The 20,009-nt window shown below is 55.6% G+C and overlaps 6 protein-coding genes across 6 annotated transcripts; 3 read left to right on the forward strand and 3 right to left on the reverse strand.

Moving 5' to 3' along the window:
* Positions 1–338: 338 nt before the first annotated feature.
* ColSpa_03431 (eukaryotic translation initiation factor 4E-1) lies at positions 339–1,218 on the forward strand (the record flags this gene model as incomplete). Its single annotated transcript, XM_049269643.1, has 2 exons — positions 339–674; positions 730–1,218. 2 exons carry the CDS (start codon positions 339–341, stop codon positions 1,216–1,218), a joined length of 825 nt encoding a protein of 274 aa, XP_049125600.1.
* A 538-nt stretch (positions 1,219–1,756) lies between these two features.
* ColSpa_03432 (acyl-CoA synthetase family member 3, mitochondrial) lies at positions 1,757–3,680 on the reverse strand (the record flags this gene model as incomplete). Its single annotated transcript, XM_049269644.1, has 3 exons — positions 1,757–2,992; positions 3,054–3,349; positions 3,452–3,680. 3 exons carry the CDS (start codon positions 3,678–3,680, stop codon positions 1,757–1,759), a joined length of 1,761 nt encoding a protein of 586 aa, XP_049125601.1.
* Positions 3,681–6,232: 2,552 nt separating this feature from the next.
* ColSpa_03433 (BolA-like protein 1) lies at positions 6,233–6,719 on the forward strand (the record flags this gene model as incomplete). Its single annotated transcript, XM_049269645.1, has 3 exons — positions 6,233–6,274; positions 6,339–6,445; positions 6,521–6,719. 3 exons carry the CDS (start codon positions 6,233–6,235, stop codon positions 6,717–6,719), a joined length of 348 nt encoding a protein of 115 aa, XP_049125602.1.
* A 746-nt stretch (positions 6,720–7,465) lies between these two features.
* ColSpa_03434 (uncharacterized protein) lies at positions 7,466–9,073 on the reverse strand (the record flags this gene model as incomplete). Its single annotated transcript, XM_049269646.1, has 1 exon — positions 7,466–9,073. The coding sequence occupies one exon, from the start codon at positions 9,071–9,073 to the stop codon at positions 7,466–7,468; it is 1,608 nt and encodes a 535-aa protein (XP_049125603.1).
* A 59-nt stretch (positions 9,074–9,132) lies between these two features.
* On the reverse strand, positions 9,133–10,434 carry ColSpa_03435 (uncharacterized protein; the record flags this gene model as incomplete). Its single annotated transcript, XM_049269647.1, has 1 exon — positions 9,133–10,434. The coding sequence occupies one exon, from the start codon at positions 10,432–10,434 to the stop codon at positions 9,133–9,135; it is 1,302 nt and encodes a 433-aa protein (XP_049125604.1).
* Positions 10,435–11,871: 1,437 nt separating this feature from the next.
* On the forward strand, positions 11,872–19,564 carry ColSpa_03436 (1-phosphatidylinositol 3-phosphate 5-kinase fab1; the record flags this gene model as incomplete). The annotated part of the gene is made up of 4 exons (XM_049269648.1): positions 11,872–18,660; positions 18,749–19,111; positions 19,163–19,404; positions 19,462–19,564. 4 exons carry the CDS (start codon positions 11,872–11,874, stop codon positions 19,562–19,564), a joined length of 7,497 nt encoding a protein of 2,498 aa, XP_049125605.1.
* Positions 19,565–20,009: the final 445 nt, after the last annotated feature.

The following is a 20,009-nucleotide window of genomic DNA, read 5'->3' on the forward strand; positions in this document are numbered from 1 at the left end:
GGCGCAACGTCGGAACCTCCCCACATTCGAATCTCTGGAAGGAAGCAATCGCCGTCCTCCAGCACTTTCCCAACAGTGAAGCGAGCAACCGTCGTCACCACCACCACAACCTCCAGTGTCCAGCCACTCTCGAGCGGAACCCTCCCACTTTCAACTCTTCCACCTACATCCGCGACCAGCAACCTTTCCTTTTCGGCTGCCCGCATCCGGCCGACCCATCTCTCTCGACATTTTCTCTCCAGAGTCTGCTCCCCCCAGCGTCTCTATCAATTCTACCCCTCATCGGTCCGATCCTTAATCAGCCCTACATCTCCAACCACCACAACAAACCCGTCACGATGGCGACCTCTGTGCAAACACCCACGAACCCCGACCAGCAGGTCGACCTCTCCACCATCCCCATTTCCCCCGAGGGTGGTGAGAAGAGCGAGACCAAGGAGACCGACGCCGAGAAGCCCGTTACCGTCTTCCACGACAAGGAGAACTTCAACGTCAAGCACCCTCTGCAGAACAAATGGACTCTCTGGTTCACCAAGCCCCCAGCGGCAAGGTCAGTTGGCCCTGCTGGAGACGGCCTAGAACCGTGTACTAACTCGACGCAGGGTGACAACTGGAACGACCTTCTGAAGGAGGTCATTACCTTCAACTCTGTTGAGGAGTTCTGGGGCGTATATGTACGCGTGCCTCCCTTCCCTTCGACCCCTCTTCTATTTGCTGATTAGCTTCCAGAACAATATCGCTCCCGTCTCCGAGCTGGCTCTCAAGTCCGACTACCATCTTTTCAAGGCCGGCGTCCGCCCCGAATGGGAGGATGCTCAGAACAAGCACGGTGGCAAGTGGTCCTACCAGTTCAAGGAGAAGCGCAGCATCCCCATCGATGACCTCTGGCTCCACGTCATGTTGGCCGCTATCGGCGAGACCCTCGAGGGCGAGGACGACGGAGAGGTCATGGGCGTTGTTGTCAACGTGCGCAAGGCTTTCTTCCGTATTGGTGTCTGGACCCGTACCATCGGAAAGAGCATTCCTGGCCGCGGTGATGGTGACGTGGCCGGTGGCAAGGGCCGCTCTCAGGATAAGGGTCGTGAGATTCTCTTGAACATCGGCAAGCGCTTCAAGGACATCTTGAACCTCCCGCCCAACGAGGTCGTCGAGTTCTCCGGCCACACCGACAGCGCGCACAGCGGAAGCAGCCGCGCGAAGGCCAAGCACACCGTCTAAGAGACGTATTCAAACCTCAGAAAAACACAACATATAACACACCAATGCATTATATCGGACTTGGTAGGCCCCTCATCCCGTTGGGGAGGCCCACTGGCGTCTGCATGATATCACTCCTCGTCGCATTTCTTAGCCGACCTTGTTTTTAGCCTGATGCCAGTAGAGGACGAAAACGGGGCAATGCTAACGCATCGATGATAACGCATCTCTGGGGCGGAAAAGGTTCTCTCATGATAGTCTTTGGAGCTTTTGACGAAGGCGTTGCTGAGAAGAAAAAAGAGATCAATGGTTTTTTTTTTGGAACTTCTAGATGGCCGTGATCGATAGTACATAGGCGGATGCGAATATCCGGAATAGATACCTAGGTTTAGGCCAAATTGCCCTGGTGCGCGCATGTGCGCGCCCCCCGCCGTAGTGAAGGGTATATTTTTTCTCATCCATTGTTTTGTCCACCTCAATTCTATTCAACCTGCCCCTTTACTCAAACAAGTCGTCGCAATATCAACCTACTACGGATTCTCTTCGTGTATTACTATAATTACATTTCATCACCGCTGAACTGGTCTTCGAAAACCGCCTGGACCAGCTGCTTTTTGTTGATCTTGCCCATGGCGTTGCGAGGAATGTGGTCGACAACCTTGAGGACCTGGGGGATTTTGTAGTTGACGAGACGGTCGCGGAGGGCCCTCCGCATGGCCATGGGGGACCAGTGGGGGACGACGTCCTTGTTGAGGATGACGACGGCGCCGACCTTGGAGCCCCACTTGCCCGAGGGGACGGCGACGACGGCGGCCTCGGCGACCTCGGGCAGCGAGAGCAGCTCCCGCTCGACCTCGAGGGCGCTGACCTTTTCGCCGCCCGTCTTGATGATGTCGGCGCTCTTGCGGCCCTGGATGAAGTACATGTCGCCCTTGGCCCAGGAGGACTGGGCTGCGGTGAGGCCCGCGTTGGGGACGGGTCTGCGGACGGCGACGTCGCCCGTCTTGAACCACTTGCCCCTGCCGTCCTGGCCCTCGACGAACTCCTTGGCCGTGGCTTCGGGGTTGCGCCAGTACTCCTGGAAGATTGTGGGGCCGCGGAGCTGAATCTCGCCGGAGCGCTCGCGGCCGGTTTCCGGGTCGATGTCTTCCCCGGGCGGGATGACGGCGCCGGTGTCCATGTCGACAAGGCGGGCCTCGACGCCGGGTAGGGGCCAGCCGACGCTGCCGTCGACGCGGTCGGCGAAGTCGAGGCCGCAGGAGAGGGCCATGCCGACCTCGGTCATGCCGTAGCGCTCGAGGAGAACGTTGCCCTTGGAGAGGGTCTTCCAGGCCTCCTTGATGGGCGTAGGCAGGGCGGCGGAGCCGGAGATGGCGAGGCGCATGTGGCGCGGGGAGACGGCCTCGCGGGTCGGCTCGGCGGGGTCGAGGGGCAGGGCCTTGTGGGTCGCGAGGAGGCGCGAGTAGACCGTCGGGACGACGGTGAAGAAGGTAATCTTCTCCTTGGGGAGTGAGGGTGTGCCGTTGGTGCCGTTGGTGCCATTGGTGCCGTTGGTGACACCGTTGCTCGTGATGAACGGCGCTGCGAGGCGCTTCCAGACGGCGTCGGCGTTGAAGGGGAACATGAACTCGATCGTGGACCCGGAGAGGAGGGGTGTGAGGACGGCGTTGACGGTGCCATGAATGTGATGGAGGGGGAGCACGTGGAGGAGGTGGTCCTTGGGGGAGTAGTTCCACGCCTCGATCAGAGACTTGGATTGCGCCGTCAGGACGGACTGAGGAAGCAGGACGCCTTTCTTCGAGGGTGTTAGTATCGTCAGGGGGGAGTGAACGGAGGTCTAGCGGAGGGGTACAAACTGGTCTGTTTGTGGTGCCCGATGTGTACAGCATCATGCCGGCGCCGCCCACGTCGGCGTCCTCGAGCTCGACTTGCTCATGCGCGCTGCCGCCGGGGTGCTTCTGCAGCTCGACTTGTGTAGGGTTGGAGACGAGTTCCGTCGCAAGGACCTCTTTCGCCTTGGTGGCGAACTTTGCCGAGGACACGAGCAGCGACGCCTCGCTCTGGTTCAGGATGTATTGGAGCTCGGCCGCGGGGAACGCCGGGGAGAGGGGAACGGCGATGGAGCGCGCGGCGAATGCGGCGAGGAGGGTCACTATGAGGCGGGCATGTGTCAGGACCACCGCGCATTACATCTTGCACAACAGAGGGAGGCTCTAGAAGCCCATATTCGGGGGGCAAATGCGACTTGGCTTACCTACATAGTCGTAGCTGTTCTCCACCAAGAAGGCGATACGCTCGCCATTGAGGTCCGACTTGCCCGCCGTGTCCAACAGCTTGTTTCGCGCGCGGCGCACGTCACCCAGGAGCTCGCCGTACTTGAAGCGGCGGCCGGACAGCGAGTGAATCACGGCCGTGGACTCGGGGTCGTGCTGGGAGATGGCCTCGAAGAGGGGCAGTCTTGGTAGTGCGGTCGTGGAAGCCATTCTTGCGGATCGCGATGCGCGGGCAGCAGCGAAGAATCGGGATGCGGGACGGGAAGAGTAACTTGCGGGATCTGTAACACGGGCGGCGACGGCGGCGGCGAGGATGGCGGGAGCGGCTGAGAAAGGGGGTATTCGGCAGCAACAACAGCACCCGGGCCGTCGAGCTACATTCCGTAAACCGGAGGCCAACATGGATTGTGGGGGAGAAGGGGGAGGGGGTTGATATGCGTCGTTATCAATGGCGTTATTAGAACGGATCGGAACACGGAGTTGTTGGACGGAGTGGGTATTGGGGAGGGGACGGACCCCGGGCTTCGATTATAGGTAGCTCTCGGATCTTGGTAGCGGTAGGTGAGTGCAGTGCAGCAGCGTTAGGTGTGCGCGCGTGTGTGAGTGCGTGTGGTATTTTTTTCTCGTGTTGCTGTCAGGTCCCGGATCGGACTTCTCCTTGCAGGGCCGCCGGTATGATCTGCCGAAGACCGGACGGAAAACTTGGGTCGTGGGTGTGGCTTGCCCGGACCACCTTGGCTGAGGCTTGGTTATGGAGCTACTAGCGGGAGCTCTGAGAGTGGAAATGCGTGTGGTGTGTGCGCCTCTATGGAGATTAGGATCGTGAATGTCTGGTGCGGCTGGGATCCAGCGTCGTGGAATGGATGGCTATCTGCTGCGGCGTCGGTCCACGTCCCAATCCACACTACCCGGTCCTCAGGTAGCGGCGGGACCGGTCGAAGCGGCCGACGTTTCCCACGAGGTACCTCTGCCTATCCGCCCCTCCATTGCATAGCGCCTGGGTACCTCGGGCACGAGGGAGAGGTATCTAAACCACCTGAACACATTTGGTGGTAGCAGTGGTGCTGGTGCTGGTTCTGCTGCACCCTCTGCCGCTGCCGAACGTTGATGTTACCATGCCACACGTCACCGCGTTTGATTATTCCATGCAATGTGCCTGGGACTGGCGAGCTCCCTCCCTCCCTTCATCTTCCCCGCCCGCATGCATTGGCGACATTGTGACTGAACAGCTGGATAACCTGGAACCGGGAATCCTGTGATCAGGTGCCTAATGGTGCCTTGCGCGAGACTGGGAGCCGAAGGCAAAGCGGAGCTCTCCTGCTGTGCTGTGTTACAGCTTGCAAGGCCTCGTGTGCTCTTTTCTGCGATGCGAGGTGACGGGGGGTTGGGGGCCTTTGGGAAACACGCGGTGAGCAGAAATGGAGAACAGGCAAGGGTGGGCTGGGTGGAGGAGTCATCATCATGGAAGAGCGTGAGGTGCGTGTCGGGTTTGGCCATGTGTTGTTGTTATTATTGTTTGGTGGTGCGTGTGTTCTCCAGTTGTTCTAGGTGTTCCAGTTGGTCCACCATGGCCCCCAACGCGGCGCTAAGGCCCAATACCAATACATGGGGTGGAAAGGTTTCTGGGCTTGGGAAGAAGAAGCAAAAAGGGCGGTGGGCGTAAAACATTTCCCGTACTGCAAAAGCAAAGCTAACTTGGCCGGCCAGTGAGTGAGCGAGCGAGTGAATGAGTGACAATCTCGCTCCTGCTGACAGGAAGCGGGGTGAATTACAAACTTTGCAACCAGAAGCCAAGCAAAAATACAACCCAACGAGGACGAGAGCAGGTGCGGCGCAGATAAACCAACCGGCTAAGCAGAGTCGCAACCCGCTGCGCACCGAACAAGACCAGAACAAAAAAGAAGGGGGAAAAGGACGATTTCACCTCGTCCCGAGTGCCCACAAATCCCAGTCTGTTCACCCTGCCAGTCCTGCTACACACTACCTTACCTGCGCCGCTGGAATTGCTCCCCGGTGGGGCCCACAGGTTCCCAACCGGAAGGACAGAGGCAAGGTCGCCGGCCCGCTGATTGGCCGGGGCCCGCATGTGCCATATTGCTCGCCAAGCCAATCCCGCATGGCCGCTCTTCTCTTCCTCACCGACACACCGAACTTTCTTTGCCTTGTCCGGGGTGTCGGTTGTGCGTTGTGTGTGGGAAAATCTGCTGCTCGGCTTGCCATTTGCCTGCTTGCTTCTCCATCCTGCATCATCCCACCCCCATCCCACATCATCCATGCTCGGCTCCCAGGTCCCAAGTTCCAGGGTCACACTTTTGCACACCGTACCTTTCACGCACACGCAGGAGCAGCAGGCGCCAGCTCCAGTCATTCTACCCTCTTCCTCTCTCTACCTAAACCGAAAAAAGTTGTTGGGCTAGCAAATCCATACCGCACCACGCAACCACGCAGCAGAAGCAAGGGCAGCTTTCTTATTCTCCCCTGTCCGGGTTTTCTACACCGTCCTCCATCCAAACTCCTTTACCGCCGCACCGCATTGCAGCCCGCAACAAGCCGCCGCCGCGTACCTACTTCTACTTGCTCCTTTCCCCCTTTCGCCTTCTTTTCTCCCTCCTCCCCTTTCCTACTCCCCCATGAACACATTCCGCCCTTTCGTTGGCAGGATTGGGAGTAGCTTGACCGGAGGAACAACCCAACTACACACACCAATGTTGCGAAGATACGCCCTCGGCTTCTCAGCGGGTGCCGCCAGACCCCTCGGAACCATGTCGTCCGCCACCCCCGTTGAGGATGCCATCCGGACCAAGGTACGCTGCTCTTCGAGATATGAAGCGGCTCCCAAGGACGGCTTGCTAACACAATGACCCCCAGGTCACCGCCGCCTTCTCCCCTACCACTCTCGAGATCTACAACGACTCCCACCTTCACAGCCACCACAAGGCCATGGCCGGCAGCACTTCCAAGGAAACCCACTTTAGGTACGAGAACCCCCAAATCTACTCTTCGTCTTGCAATGGGACCCGGAACCCTCTACTAACACCACCGCTGTACAGACTTGTCATCACCTCCGAGGCCTTCAAGTCCAAGATGCAGTCCGCCCGCCACCGCATGGTCTACGCCCTCCTCCGCGAGGAGATGGCCCGCGAGGGCGGCATTCACGCACTTCAGCTTAAGACTCTCACCCCCGAGGAGGAGGAGCGACAAAAGGCCAAGAAGGCCGCTGAGGCCCAGTCCTCCGAAGACTCGGCTTGAAAACCCCAACAACAGAATACCACAACACTGATATACCCCAACAACCCCCTCGAGAGGGCATACGACCCTCCGGAGGACGTTACGACACGAGAGATACGACCTTTCCACTAGGAAAAAGACATGACGGAATACTGGGAAACCAATAGGGCAACTACGGGAGCACTTGTATGTGAGAGAGAGGAACGGTGTTTTTATCATTATAAACGGAGTCGGGTCATGCTTTTGCTGCTGCGACACGGAAAACTGAACTCTACCACCTTCGAACCCACCTTGAAACCTAAGTTACGACTCGGATATGACGGAAACCCACCTTTGGATTTGTCAACATGTTTTTCTAGGGGACATTAGATACCGTTAAGACTCTCCAGAGAGCCGGGCATGAAAAGAATCGCGCAGCTAGATCCAGTCTAGACACAAATTGATTGCTTGCGCAACTTGGACTATTTTTATATCACGGCCCTTTTCCCCTGGTCGTGTCCCATGTGGCGTTGAGGTGGTCCCGCAGGCCCCTTTGACACTTGCAGGCTAACGTCCTGGATATCTATTAATGGCACGTAAAAGGGGGTATCATACATAATTCCAAAAGCATTTCCTATCCCAAGGTGGACAGCTTTGGACAACTCGAAGAATAATTTTTATCAAGGCAGCGGAAGTTTGCCGGCCTCATCCATACTATGCGCTCCGGCGGTGCTCCGGTCGACGATTGATTAATATTGTGTCAAGCCCCCTTTCCTCCGATCCAAGGTCTACAACTTGGGAGGCATGGAGCTGGGTGGCGGCGCCAGCCGTCCCTCCTTGGCCATCTTCTCGAGCTTGGCCCTCATCTTTCGCTTCCTTCTTTCTTCCTCCGTCTCGTTCCTGGGCTTCTTGACCCGGTTCCCCTGTGTCGAGGCCGAGAGCGTGCCTCTCGGCGTACCGCCCCGCTGCGTTTCCGCGCTCGGCATGGAAGCCGAGGGCGGAGCGAAACCGAACGAGGCGGGCAGGCTTCGCCGCACCGCGGGGTGCTGTGTCGCGGTCTTGGCTGGAGCCGCCGAATTCCGGGGTGGCGTTTCCGCGATGACGTCGCCTCGTCTAGGTGTCGTGGCGGAGGCATTCTTCCGATCGGGTAGCAGCGAGTCACGGGTGGCGGTCTGGGCGGTCGGGGTAGTATTGAGAATGCGGCCATCGCGGGTGCGGTTATTATCCTCGGAGGAAGCGGCATCCTCTGGGTTTGCCGTTCGAGGTCGCGGGGTGCTGGAAACAATCGTGACGTCTTCATCCCTCGGGAGGACGTCCCTGTGGCGTTGAATGGCCGCTGGGGTGTCCCTCAAGAGTGTGTTCTCCTTGAGTGGCATTCCTTTTTTGCCGGCATCCCCTTTGGTGAAGGGCATTTGCGGTTCAATTACTAAGAAGTCGTCATCTTCGACTTTGATGCTGGCTTGCCGTCCATTTGCAGAACCCTTCTCGTTATCTTGAAGAATAGGCGATGGCTGGTTTGACAAAATGTAGAGGTCGGCGGATGTTCCTCTCGGGTTGTGAGATTCTGATCGAGCCCCTGGCTTGGGTGTGACTACCTGGCCAATTGTGGTCTGAGGAACCTTCTCGAGTAGAGACAGCTCTCCAACTCCCGGACGCGGAGATTTCCCCCCGGAAAGGGACTCCTTTGCCGACTTGTATGCACTGTGGTACACCTTGAAAACCTGATGAAGGTTCTCGCGCGTCACAATGCCACCCTGAAAGGCTGGCTGGTCTACATACTCAACGTACCACTGATAGGCCGAGAGTGGGGACTCGTCGTCATCCAAGGTTTCGATGTAAGGAACGAAGCCATCCACAAATGCTCGAATGAAGTCATCGTAGAGCCACTTAGGAAGCAGAAGCTTTCGACGAAGGTCTTTGATAGTCAGACATGCCTTGACAAAGTCGCCAACACTCCCAGAATAGGAAGGGTATGCGTTGCGGAAAGCTTCCAAGGGACCCTGCGCAAAAGTTTTGGCAGTCACCTCCCGAGGTGGCCGAGGAGACGTCTCGACCGGTCTTCGATACTTATTAGCGACTTGAGGGCTGGAGGGCGCATCCTGTGGAGCTTGAACCCTAGCGGATGACTCGTGGGATGTCGATTTCGCGATCCTCGCCTCGTTCGCCACTTCGTGCCGACTTGTTGGCCGAGAGGCCCTCTTAAGGGGTTCTTCTGCTGTCCTTGTAGGATGACTCGTCACTCCTGACATCTCCGTCCCGTAGAGATCGAGTGTCATATGAACGAGCTCTTCAGGGAAGACAAGTTTGCCGTTCGCTTGTTGCAGAGCCGCGCGGTGGAGTATACCGTCAGGTTCGGACCACAGTCGTGAAAGCCTGGTGCCGTTTTTAATGGCCATATCGGTGATTTTCTGCAAGGTTTCGAGGCTGCGAGCTGTCAAAGCCGATCGAAAATGTTTTAATGTCGGCGGAAGCCAGTCAACGCCTTCTGCCTTCCACTCATGGTCCAGATATGAAATAATGTTCTGACACTGCGCGTTTTGCGTCTGTTGTACGAGGCTACCGTCGTCTGGCCTCGCTCGGGCTCTTCGGATACGATGTTGTTTCCCGTCATAACCTGATCTTCAGAAATGCGACCAGACTTGGGTGACGGTGAGACTGAGTGTGGGGTGGTACAGGCTTGTTGGTAATTAGGAGCGGCCCTGGCAAGGCCCAGGGTATCGTTGACAACTCGAGGTGTTCCTAGAGAGGGGTGGGTGTCAGTGCTAGGAAGCGCAGACGCTATCGAGGGCGCTGAGGATATCGGCAGAGGCTCTTGTAAAGAAGCCGAAAGTGGTATCGTAGGTCGAGCAGGGGTCGTGTCGCAACGGCTACTCTCCGCTGGCTGACCGTGAGGGCTCGAATCAAACTTGATCGACTTCATGCGTCGTCTCTTGTTGGGACCTTCCGCCTGCTCTTCAGGGCTCTTAACGTCCTTGTAAGTGGATGGGACCATGCTTCCCTGGCCGCAAGGTGGACTTGTGACTGCTTGTGAAGCAGTCACCAGGCGTGCAGCCATTCGATTGATAGGGGGCGTTGCTTCAAAAAGAGCACCAGGAATGGCTGTTTCCAGCTCGTCCTCCAGACCAGCGCTGCTTGACGGGAAAGCCTCGACTGGGCGGCGTTTGACTCCGGCTGAGGGCGGGATGTGCCGCTTAGGAGCTGGCTGTATGGGCGGCGAAGACGCGATCTGAGGACTGCTCAGACGGTCCGGCGGAGGAGACTGGGACGTAATCCTTGATGCAGCAGCCTGGCGTTCCGTCACAATCTGCGACCTGATAGACGGTGCCGGAGAGGGCGTGGGGTGTTGTCTTGGGGCACGGGGAGACGGCTGAGGGGATTCTGGCCAGGAGCTAATGGGCGTTCCGGGGCTAGAGCTCAAGTTGGCTCCATCCTCTTTTTCATGGCTTGGTACTGTTGGAGCTATCGGCTCTGTTTCAGCCGGCCCGCTGGAGGCAAGCACATTTGGCTCCTGGGCGGCAGGCGGAAGTGTGCGGCAAGTGTGGAAATATTTGACGTCCTCCAAGGCTTTTGGTGGAACGTTGACAGTTCCCTGGCGAGAATTCTGTTTCAGAGCCGAGATCCAAGAATCATCTCGCTCGAGGAGGGCTTGTTGGTCTTTTGATATTGTCGTGAATTTCTCGGGGATGGAGACATTCTTGGGAAGACCAAAGGGAGTTGATGGGTTAGACGAATTTGGACTGCTTGTTGAGCTAGCCATGACGGCGATGGCAGGGATCGCAGCGGTGAGGTGGTCCTGTGAATTCCTGCATTCAAGGTTGGTGGACAGTATAACGGGAAATGTGAGGGTGCAGAGTTTGGGCTGGATGACCAGGCGCTGAATGGGTCGGAAAACAAAGGTGAGTTGTGGGAAAGGACGGCGAGACTGGGCGAGCGTTCTGGTTGGAGGTCGCAACCGAACCAAGCGATAGCGATGTTTCTTTGAATTGTGAATATCAAAATGTCGGGACGTCGATCACAGCGACGCGGTCAGGTAGACAGCTAGGGATTCTGACGCGTTTTTTGGTGTCGCCAGGGTCAACTGCTTCCCATCCGCATAAAGTGGCAGCAATTGCGGGGTTCTGCTGTCTCTCTCCAAGCCAAGAGTTGGTTTTGGAGAGTGGGGAGACACTGGCTTGACTGAGGTGGCTGACTGGGAGAGGGGCCGACCTTGGAGCTGGCTTGAGCTTCGGAGCCTGAAGTGGTGCGTGTGGATCAACAACCCACCACTGGACTGGTCTGCCGTCTGGCGTCGGGGGACGGCAACGGGTACCGGGTAGAATACATCCACATGTGCTGCAACAGATACCGCAGACGAGGGAGCCAAGGTACCACCGACCTTGCTTTGCCCAGGCTGCTGCAACGGCTTTCTGGATCGTTCCCAAGCGTCCCACAACAAGTCATTCCGAGGTATCGTAAGCGCACTAACGCAGCAGCGACCGCCTTCTGGAAAGCATTCGACACTCGGAGCAAAGGCAGCCAGCGCTTGCCAACTGCCAACTCAAACCCAACTTCGCCTGTCGCTGCGTCATCTCGCCTCGTTTGACGGCTGCACCAGCCTGAAAATCCCTGGGCCACGCGCGCCTAGACCTCTGGGGGATAGCGCTTCCCGGCTCGCAGTAGTCTGCGGATGGTCCGCCTCTAAAAAGGCATCCGGCGCCGTCTTCAAGACGTTAGCTCGTCCTGCACCAGCGCAGACAACGCGCGGGTCCCTAAGACGACATACCACACCCCTTCTCATCTTCACCCAAACACCTCACACGCGCGCGCACCCGGAGCCTGGCCTTTGCCACGTCGTTTCTCCTCTTCGTCACCTGCGCCCCTCTTGGACCCTTGGGGTTTGCCTGTGTCCCTGTCGAAAACCCACCGATATCTACGACGTCCGACCTCTCAAACCACTGCCGACGAAGAACCCCCTCCCGAAGCTCCCATACCCCTCGCTGCCACGAACTGCCGAACACTCACCTTAGACTGGATCCGACTGCTGGGCAGGACCCGACGACGAGGGAAAAGGGCTGGACTCGGATGCGCATCACGAAATCCCTACCGTTCTGTCTCGTCATGTTATCCTGACACCAGAAGATGTCAGCACCGTATACGATCTAGGAACTTCACGATCCTCTCCATTTCCTAGCCGTCGCATACGTGATTACGCAAGATGGCTAGCAACAATATTTCGAAACCAAACTCGCCAGCAGTCCTCTCGACGCCCCCGAGCTTCAGGAGTCGCCATGATTCCATCAACTCCATATCCACGGCTTCCCAAGCCGACAAGGACCAGTTAGCCCACACCCTCAACAGGATCCATACGTCAGCAAGCCAGTCCGAATCCTTGACAACCTTCAACGATTTCGCTCCCCTGCCATCATCCCTTCCGGCGACAGAAACAAAGGTCCTGACAGGAGAGTTGGTTCAGAATGGGCTCAGCGGGCTCTACAGCCGCCTGAAGGAGGCTGTTGGCGCCGTCGGCACGAGGCAGCAGGACGTGGACGACGGCGACAGCTTCGACGCTGCCTCCAAGCGCAGCACCAGTACCACAGCCACGACCCCGAAGATACCGATAGCCTCGCTCGCTCGCGCTGAGACCGCAGTCACAAGCTCGTCTTTCAATTCTGGAACGACCCACGATGGTCCTGCGACAGTCACGTCCTCGTCGGGAGTAAACACCGTCATGTCTGATAGCCAGTCACACCCACCTCAGTCCTCCAAGGCGACCTCCATTTCCGCCATGGCAGCCTCAAAGTCTAGTGTCTCTAGCCGACAAAGTCTACCTGGTGTGGCCAAGGCCTCCGCGGTCACAGCCATCAACCCTGAGGTTGCTCCGGCCACAACCCCGAGAAGTGTGGCACGATTAGAGGATGGGCCAGGCCGGTCTTCTGGGAGGAGAAGCATTAGCAAGCAGCCTGACCCCCGACCACTAGTCATCGGTTCCGAGAGTTCGCACAAGTTTGACGTGTTGGAGCCCAAACACGGTGGAGGCGGTGATCGAATCCATACAAGCGTCAGGGCGAGGCGCGAAGACGCCGCCGTGGATGGACCCTTGGATAAGCCCCTGAGTCCGATCAAGACTAATGCACCTTCGATCCCCAAGTTGCATTCGGTAGATCTACGGTCTCCGGTGTCTTCGACCGCGTCCATGATGCTTGTACCGAAGAGGCCGGCTGTCATTGATCGCATCAGTCGTTCTAGGTCGCCAGGCTACGCTCCGTCAAGGTCCTCCTCTATGGAGCATGTCACCGCTGAGCCCAGTCCGATCAGTACGACTGCCCACGACTCCGTTTACCATGATTCCTTTGCCCATGATTCTCAGCCCAAGCATGGAAGGACTGGCGCTTTGCGGATCCCCGGCACGACAACCAACGAGGGTGCGCCTGATCAGGTGAACGCCAGGCTTGATAGAATGCGGCGACAGGTATTGAGCAAAGAGTTCTGGATGGCTGATGAAACGTGCAAAGAATGTTTCATTTGCGGCCAACCATTTTCGGCCTTCAGAAGGAAGCATCATTGCCGAACCTGCGGCTGTATTTTCGATTCCAAATGCACCTCTATCATTCCAGCTTCGAAATTCGGAATGACCGGGACTCTGAGAGTCTGTAAGACTTGTTTGAAGGTCATAAATCAGCGTCTTTACGAAGGAAGCGGCTCTGACGACTCTGGAGACGACTCATTTCTACCAGCCCTCTTCCGCCAGACCAAAGCAACCCCCAAGGTCACACAGGTTGAGGCCGAACCAGAGGAACCTAGCTTTGCTGACCGAATGGAGGATTTGGGCGACTCGAGATCGGTTCAGACACCCATGATGGCGATTCCTGCGACCCGGAGGATAAACGATTCCAATCGAAACTCGGCCATTTTGGAGATTGACGCGCCGCAACTCAGTCGTCCGAGCTCCTCTCGGTCTTTGAGATCACTAACGTCCGCGAACCGGCCGCAGTCGTCGGGACATAGGCGCCATCATTCGAAGCATCACAATAACTTTATGGCGAGGTTCAAACCAATGCCAGACGACAGGGCCCCGTTCCGCAAGGGCATCACTGAGGAGATGGCCAAGAAACCAAAGTATCCTGCGTTTCACGATGACAATATCATTGACCCTGAGTTGGCTGCCTATATGTCAGACGAGTCCAGCGGTGATGAACAGATGAGCATATTCGCCACCATGTCAAACGCCGACTTGCAGCCGTCTAGCTACGACCATGAGAAGTCGAGTTTTGGACCGTTTCTCAGTACAGGAAGAAGACATCGCCTTGGCCGTGGAGAAAAGAGTATTAGTGGCTTGAGCTTCACAAGCCGTGGAATGGATGATAATGCTGGTTCCGGTAGCCTCATTGGTCACAGCCGCCCAGCAAGGAGACGCAACCTGAGCAACGTCAGCCATCAAATGCGTTCTCCGCGGCCCAAGTCCGGCATCTTCAAGGGCCCGTCAGCATCAAACGAAAACATGTTTACCATTGAGAATCCAGCGATCGAGGCTACGAAGCTGACGAGAAGCGACTCGATGCAAGCAGACAAACAGCCACAGGTGGAGCTCAACCCGTCAAGCATGCTGCATGTCAAGAGACTATTGCATCAGTTACTCGAGGATTCGGGCATACCCAACGTGCCTGCCTGGGAAAAGGCTCTGGTTCCCATCTTGCTCCAGTGCACCGATGATGTTACCCCTGACATCAGAGTGGGAGACGATATGGACATACGGCACTACGTTAAGCTCAAGAAAATTCCAGGAGGCAAGCCGGGTGATACTAGCTACGTTTCGGGTGTTATCTTCACCAAGAATCTCGCTCTCAAGAGCATGCCTCGTCGCATCCTCAACCCCCGCATAGTTATTGTTTCCTTTCCGATCGAATACCAGCGGCACCAGCAACACTTCATGAGCCTTCAGCCAGTCATCGAGCAGGAGAAAGAGTTTTTGCGAATTGTCGTCAACCGCATCATCAATCTGCGCCCCCAACTTCTTCTCTGCGAGAAGTCTGTTTCGGGTGTTGCGTTGCAATATCTATCAGAGGCCAATATTGCTGTCGCCTACAACGTCAAGCCTTCAGTCATTGAGGCGGTATCGCGATGTGCTGAGACCGACATCATATCTTCCCTCGACATGCTGGCCCTTCAAGTTCAAGTTGGTAGGTCCGGCGGCTTCGAAGTCAAGACCTATGTCAACAAGAACTATCCCGGGAAGAAGAAGACCTATATCTTCCTATCCGGCTGCTCTGAGAAACTAGGGTGCACCATTGCTCTACGTGGGGACTCGACCGAAGTTCTATCGAAGATGAAAAAGATAACAGAGTTCATGGTCTACGTCGTTTACAACTTGAAGTTGGAGACGTGTTTGATGAGAGACGAGTACATTCAATTACCCGCCGAACCTGAGGAATCCTCATCGCTGGCATCGTCCCTTCGCCAGCACCCAGAAGACGCGCCTCGCTCTCTCACAGCGTCAACCGAAATAGGGAAGAATGGGCCGCAGGTCACCAAGACCTCGCCCACCGACTCCGAGCTCCCTTCCCAAACAAGTGATGGCACATCTTTGGTCACTGCTGAAGGTACTGTGTCATCCGATCAGACCGAGGAACCGGCCACAGAGGATAGACCCGCTCTTGTATCCCTTCACGCATCTCATGTTCCGCCCACGTCTCCCGAGTCTCAAGTGCCAGAAGACGTACCAATGCCGACGTACTACAGCGATATGGTAGCAAGGTACGAGACAAAGATTCTGTCGGCGTCTCCATTCGTCAAGTTCGCTCAGCCCTACTTGCTCATGAAGGCTCGAGAGCAGGAGCGGAGACTCGTTTACTTGAAGCGCTTGCGAGACCAGGACGTGGTAGAAGAGCAAATTGACGCCGAAAAGTCCAAGTCGCAGAAGTTCCAGCTCATCAAGCCTGAAATGGTTCACGCCATCGGGCAGAAGGCACCACGGCAGGTTATGGAAATCTTACACGCCGTCCACGATGCCGAGTATGACAAGGCCTTGTACAACTACCAGACGCAAACAAGGCAGTGGGAGAACTACATTCAGGGCAATCTCGACCTCTTCGATCCCTATTCTCATCAGAACATTGTCGTACTATACTCGGTCATCTGTACCGAGACAAAGATCCCTTGCTCCGAACCAGGACTGATTGCAATCGCGTTCTACGACGAACATGTCGACGAAAGCGGCAGCATGGACCCAGACTGCACTCTCGGTCAGTACATCGAAGACCTCTGCATTAGCAAGGACTCTATCTGTACCTCCAACGGGTGCGACCGAAAGATGACGGAACACCATCGCACCTACGTACACGATGAGTCGCGAGTCACCATATTCGTAGAGCCAGCAGCTAAAAGGCGCAATTTGGACGGCATCACTATGTGGAGCTACTGCAAAACGTGCAAAAAGGACTCTCCTGAGATGGGCATGTCCGACAGTACCTGGAAGTACTCTTTCGGCAAATACCTCGAGCTGCTCTTTTGGAGCAGGGGCCTGCGACTCCATGAAATTACTGGTTGCCCCCATGACCACCACCGCGACCACATTCGCTACTTTCACTACCGCGATACCTGGGTGAGGATCCACTACGATCCTATTGACCTCCTCGAAATCATTGTTCCAAGAGCTCGGATCACGTGGAAGGTCGAGAACGACCTCAAGCTCAAGAACGAGATTTTCAACAAAATTGAGGAACGTTGGGCTCGCTTCATCAACTCTGTCAAACTCAGACTCAAGAGCATACGCATTGACAGTGTCTTGCCCGAAAAGGCCGATGCGTGTAAAGCCGAAGTTGACAGACTTGCCAAAAAGGCGCAGGACGATCAAGTTGCTTTGATACGCAGACTTCAGGAAACCTACGTTAACTCCAAGTACTATGAGGTTATCCCGTTCAATGCTATTGTTAGGGAGATGCTGGAAAAGGCTGGTGACTGGGACGCCTCGTTTACCAAATTCGAGACCGACTTCCTCCCCGATAAGGACTTGCGTCAGTTGACAATGATTCAACTCAAGAAGATTTTCACCGACAACGAGTCGAGAGAGTCTCTGCCCTCAACAGATGGCAACTCAACCGTGGATTCCGGAGAGCCTCCTTCCCAAACTTTCTCTGATGCAGACGAGAAGGTTTCCACCCAACCTACGGATCCAACTGAAGCGAATCCGGATGGCGTTGCAGGGCCACTCGAGGGTGAGCAAGAAAAGCAGGAAGAGCCCGAGCGAGAGGGGCCGAACGAAGAAGAACCTCTCCCAGCGTCAGATCCTGAAAAGGAACTAGAACAAGCCGAAACGAAGGATGAACTAGTTAGCGGAGAAGCACTAGAGTCGTCCTCCTCGGAAGCTAGCAAGATTAGCACTCCAGCCGATGCTGTGCTGGAAAGGGTAGAACCCCTAGACTTGGCCTCCTCCAGCTCACCGAAAGCTAAAGGGCTCTTTTCCTTTGCTCCTATCGATGAGACCGGAGAGACGTCAGCAACAACGGCCAATGCCGAGTCGACACCTGCCCTTGCGGCCAGGCCTCCGCTCACCACAGCATCAACCAATATTTCACTCTCCGAGAAGGTCGAGCAGCTTCGTCGTGAACATCAGGTTATGGGTGCCGAAACGTCACAAGCTGGCGAGCCATATGAGGCAACAAAAGCGAACCCGGAACGATCTTTGGCTCGTAGGGCTCCGATGATAAGAACTCTGTCGCAACCTGCCCAGACGCTACCAAGGTCCCAGTCGAGCTTTTCCAAATCAATCGTGGCGAAGGACACCATAGGAGCCACCGAGACCTTGGGTGAAACATCATTTAAGGTGGACAAGAAACCGTTCGACCGACTGGCGTTGGGAATGAAAAGCCATAGAAAAGCTGGTCCCTCTTCAATTCCTCGGCTTATCACCAAGAAGAAAGACACACACGTGTCGTCCCAGGTCTCTAGGATTGCCCGTCATTTTGAACAGTTGAGCCGCGAGTTCGAGAAGGAAAGACAACGGGAAGACCGCAGGAAGCGCCTTGCCAAGGGCCATCAACCTCGTGCAGGTTTACCACGCTCAGCCACCAAGGCTATTGTTGAGGTCTACCACAACATTGACAATGCCGTACAAGAACCTGGACCATCGAACACAGATCACAACAGTGAGATCAAAATCCTCGAATCCAAGACAGCGCCAGTCACCCCAGCGGCTCCAGGAACTGTGCAAACGGAACCCGACATGATGCCATCGAGCGAAGAGCTTCACCCTGCACCAGAAGCTCCTCCTCCAGCAGAAGAGCACCAGGTCGGCGGGGAGACAGATGATACTGCAACTGTCACTGCTAGCCACGGCGGATCCGATGACGAAGGGCAGAGCGACACTGAACAGTCCATTCTGGATGATCTGTTGCCTGACGTTAAGGAGCTGGCTGACTCTCTCGAACCCAGCACGGAGATTCCTCTAGAACTGCCGAAGCATCAGAAAACTAGCCTGATGAAGATGCTCACTAACTTCTGGGCTGAACGATCTGCCAGTGGCTGGCCTCAACTGGACTACCCAGTCAACGCAAGCGATCACATATTCCTCGATTCCGATGTGATTGTGAGGGAGGACGAACCTAGTTCTGTCATTGCGTTTGCCCTGAGTTCCGATGACTACCGCACGAAGCTGGCTGATATTCGACGCCAAGAGCGAATGGCGATGCAAAAGGATCATGAGGCCAACTTCGACGGCAAATCGTCAGGAATGTCCGATACTGGCGGCGAGTTCGTGATGGAAGAGGGCGAGCTGGAGAAGAGCCTTCTCAGAGCAACTGGCACACATTTGAAATACCAGTTCAAAGAGGGATCTGCAACCATGCTCTGCAAGATTTTCTATGCTGAACAGTTTGACGCGCTGCGTCGCAAATGCGGTGTGGCAGATCGCATAGTTGAGTCTCTTTCTCGCTGTTTGAAATGGGACTCCAAGGGCGGCAAGACAAAGTCGGTCTTCCTCAAGACTCTCGACGACCGCCTGGTTCTAAAGGTAAGAGACATTCTTTTCCTTTATCATTTGTCTAAAGGCCCTCGTTTACTCTGTCGAGAATGCATTTGATAGCTAACTATCCACATAGGGATTGTCACCCATTGAGACGTCGGCTTTCCTCCGATTTGCACCAGCTTACTTTAGCATTATGGCCGAGGCTTTGTTCCATGACCTGCCTTCCGTCATTGCGAAGATGCTGGGTTTCTTCCAGCTAATCATCAAGAACCCAGTCACGGGCGTCGAGATCAAGTTGGATTTGCTGCTCATGGAGAACCTGTTTTATGATCGTGGTCCGACTCGACTTTTTGACCTCAAGGGTTCCATGCGCAATCGCAAGATTCAATCCACTGGTGAGCAGAACGAGGTTCTTCTAGATGAGAACATGGTGGAGTTCATTTACGAATCGCCATTATTTGCGCGTGAGCACTCCAAGAAGCTCCTGAGAGCCTCCGTAAGTTGCCAGAATCAAATGTCGGAGAGTGAAGCGCTGATAGTTGTCTAGGTCTGGAACGATACTTTGTTCCTCGCAAGACAAAACGTCATGGACTACTCATTGATGATTGCAGTAGACGAGGCCAGGAAGGAGCTGGTCGTCGGCATCATTGACTGTATCCGGACGTACACATGGGACAAGAAACTCGAGAGTTGGATCAAGGATCGTGGGTTCGCTGGCGGTGGCAGAAACCGTCCCACCGTGACGAGTCCGAAAGAGTACAAATCTCGTTTCCGGGAGGCGATGGCCAGGTATGTATCCACGAGTCTCCTCCAAGTGTTGAGGGCCATCAGCTTACATGGTGCCAGATATATCCTCCAGGCGCCAAATTGCTGGCATCAGTTCGGTGTGCCTCAACTTAACAACACCATGAGGCCACGGTTCGAATCAGAAGCCAATACCGAGATATAATATTAGCACCCATTGGTAGCGAAGAGTACAAGACAGGGATAAGCCTGATGAGATCGGTTACTGGGTGTGGCAGGGAGTGAGAACTGCATAGCATTGCTGGCGTTTTTTCCATATAATAAAGACGGATGGATGGATGGATGGATGAGAACGGAGTCGGTCCAGTGTTAGCAACGGTTGGCACCTTGAGCCTCACCAAAACAAAGTATCTTAGCGTTACGGCGTTGACGAGTAACGGCCTTGAAATTCAGATACCCGGTAATGACTTGAACAACCGCTGAAAGATTTTATCGCATGTGAAGGAGATGTCCATGACAAGGCTTCCCATTTGAGCTACGCAACAATGATAATTGGCTTAGGATTTTGTCGCGTCACTGATGCTGGGGGAGAAAGCGCTGTAATTGCACTGCTTAACAAGCATTGATAGCCCACTAGAAACTGGGTATAG

Source organism: Colletotrichum spaethianum (genome assembly GCF_022836535.1).
Source record: "Colletotrichum spaethianum MAFF 239500 DNA, contig06, whole genome shotgun sequence".
In the NCBI taxonomy this organism is placed as follows: domain Eukaryota; kingdom Fungi; phylum Ascomycota; class Sordariomycetes; order Glomerellales; family Glomerellaceae; genus Colletotrichum; species Colletotrichum spaethianum.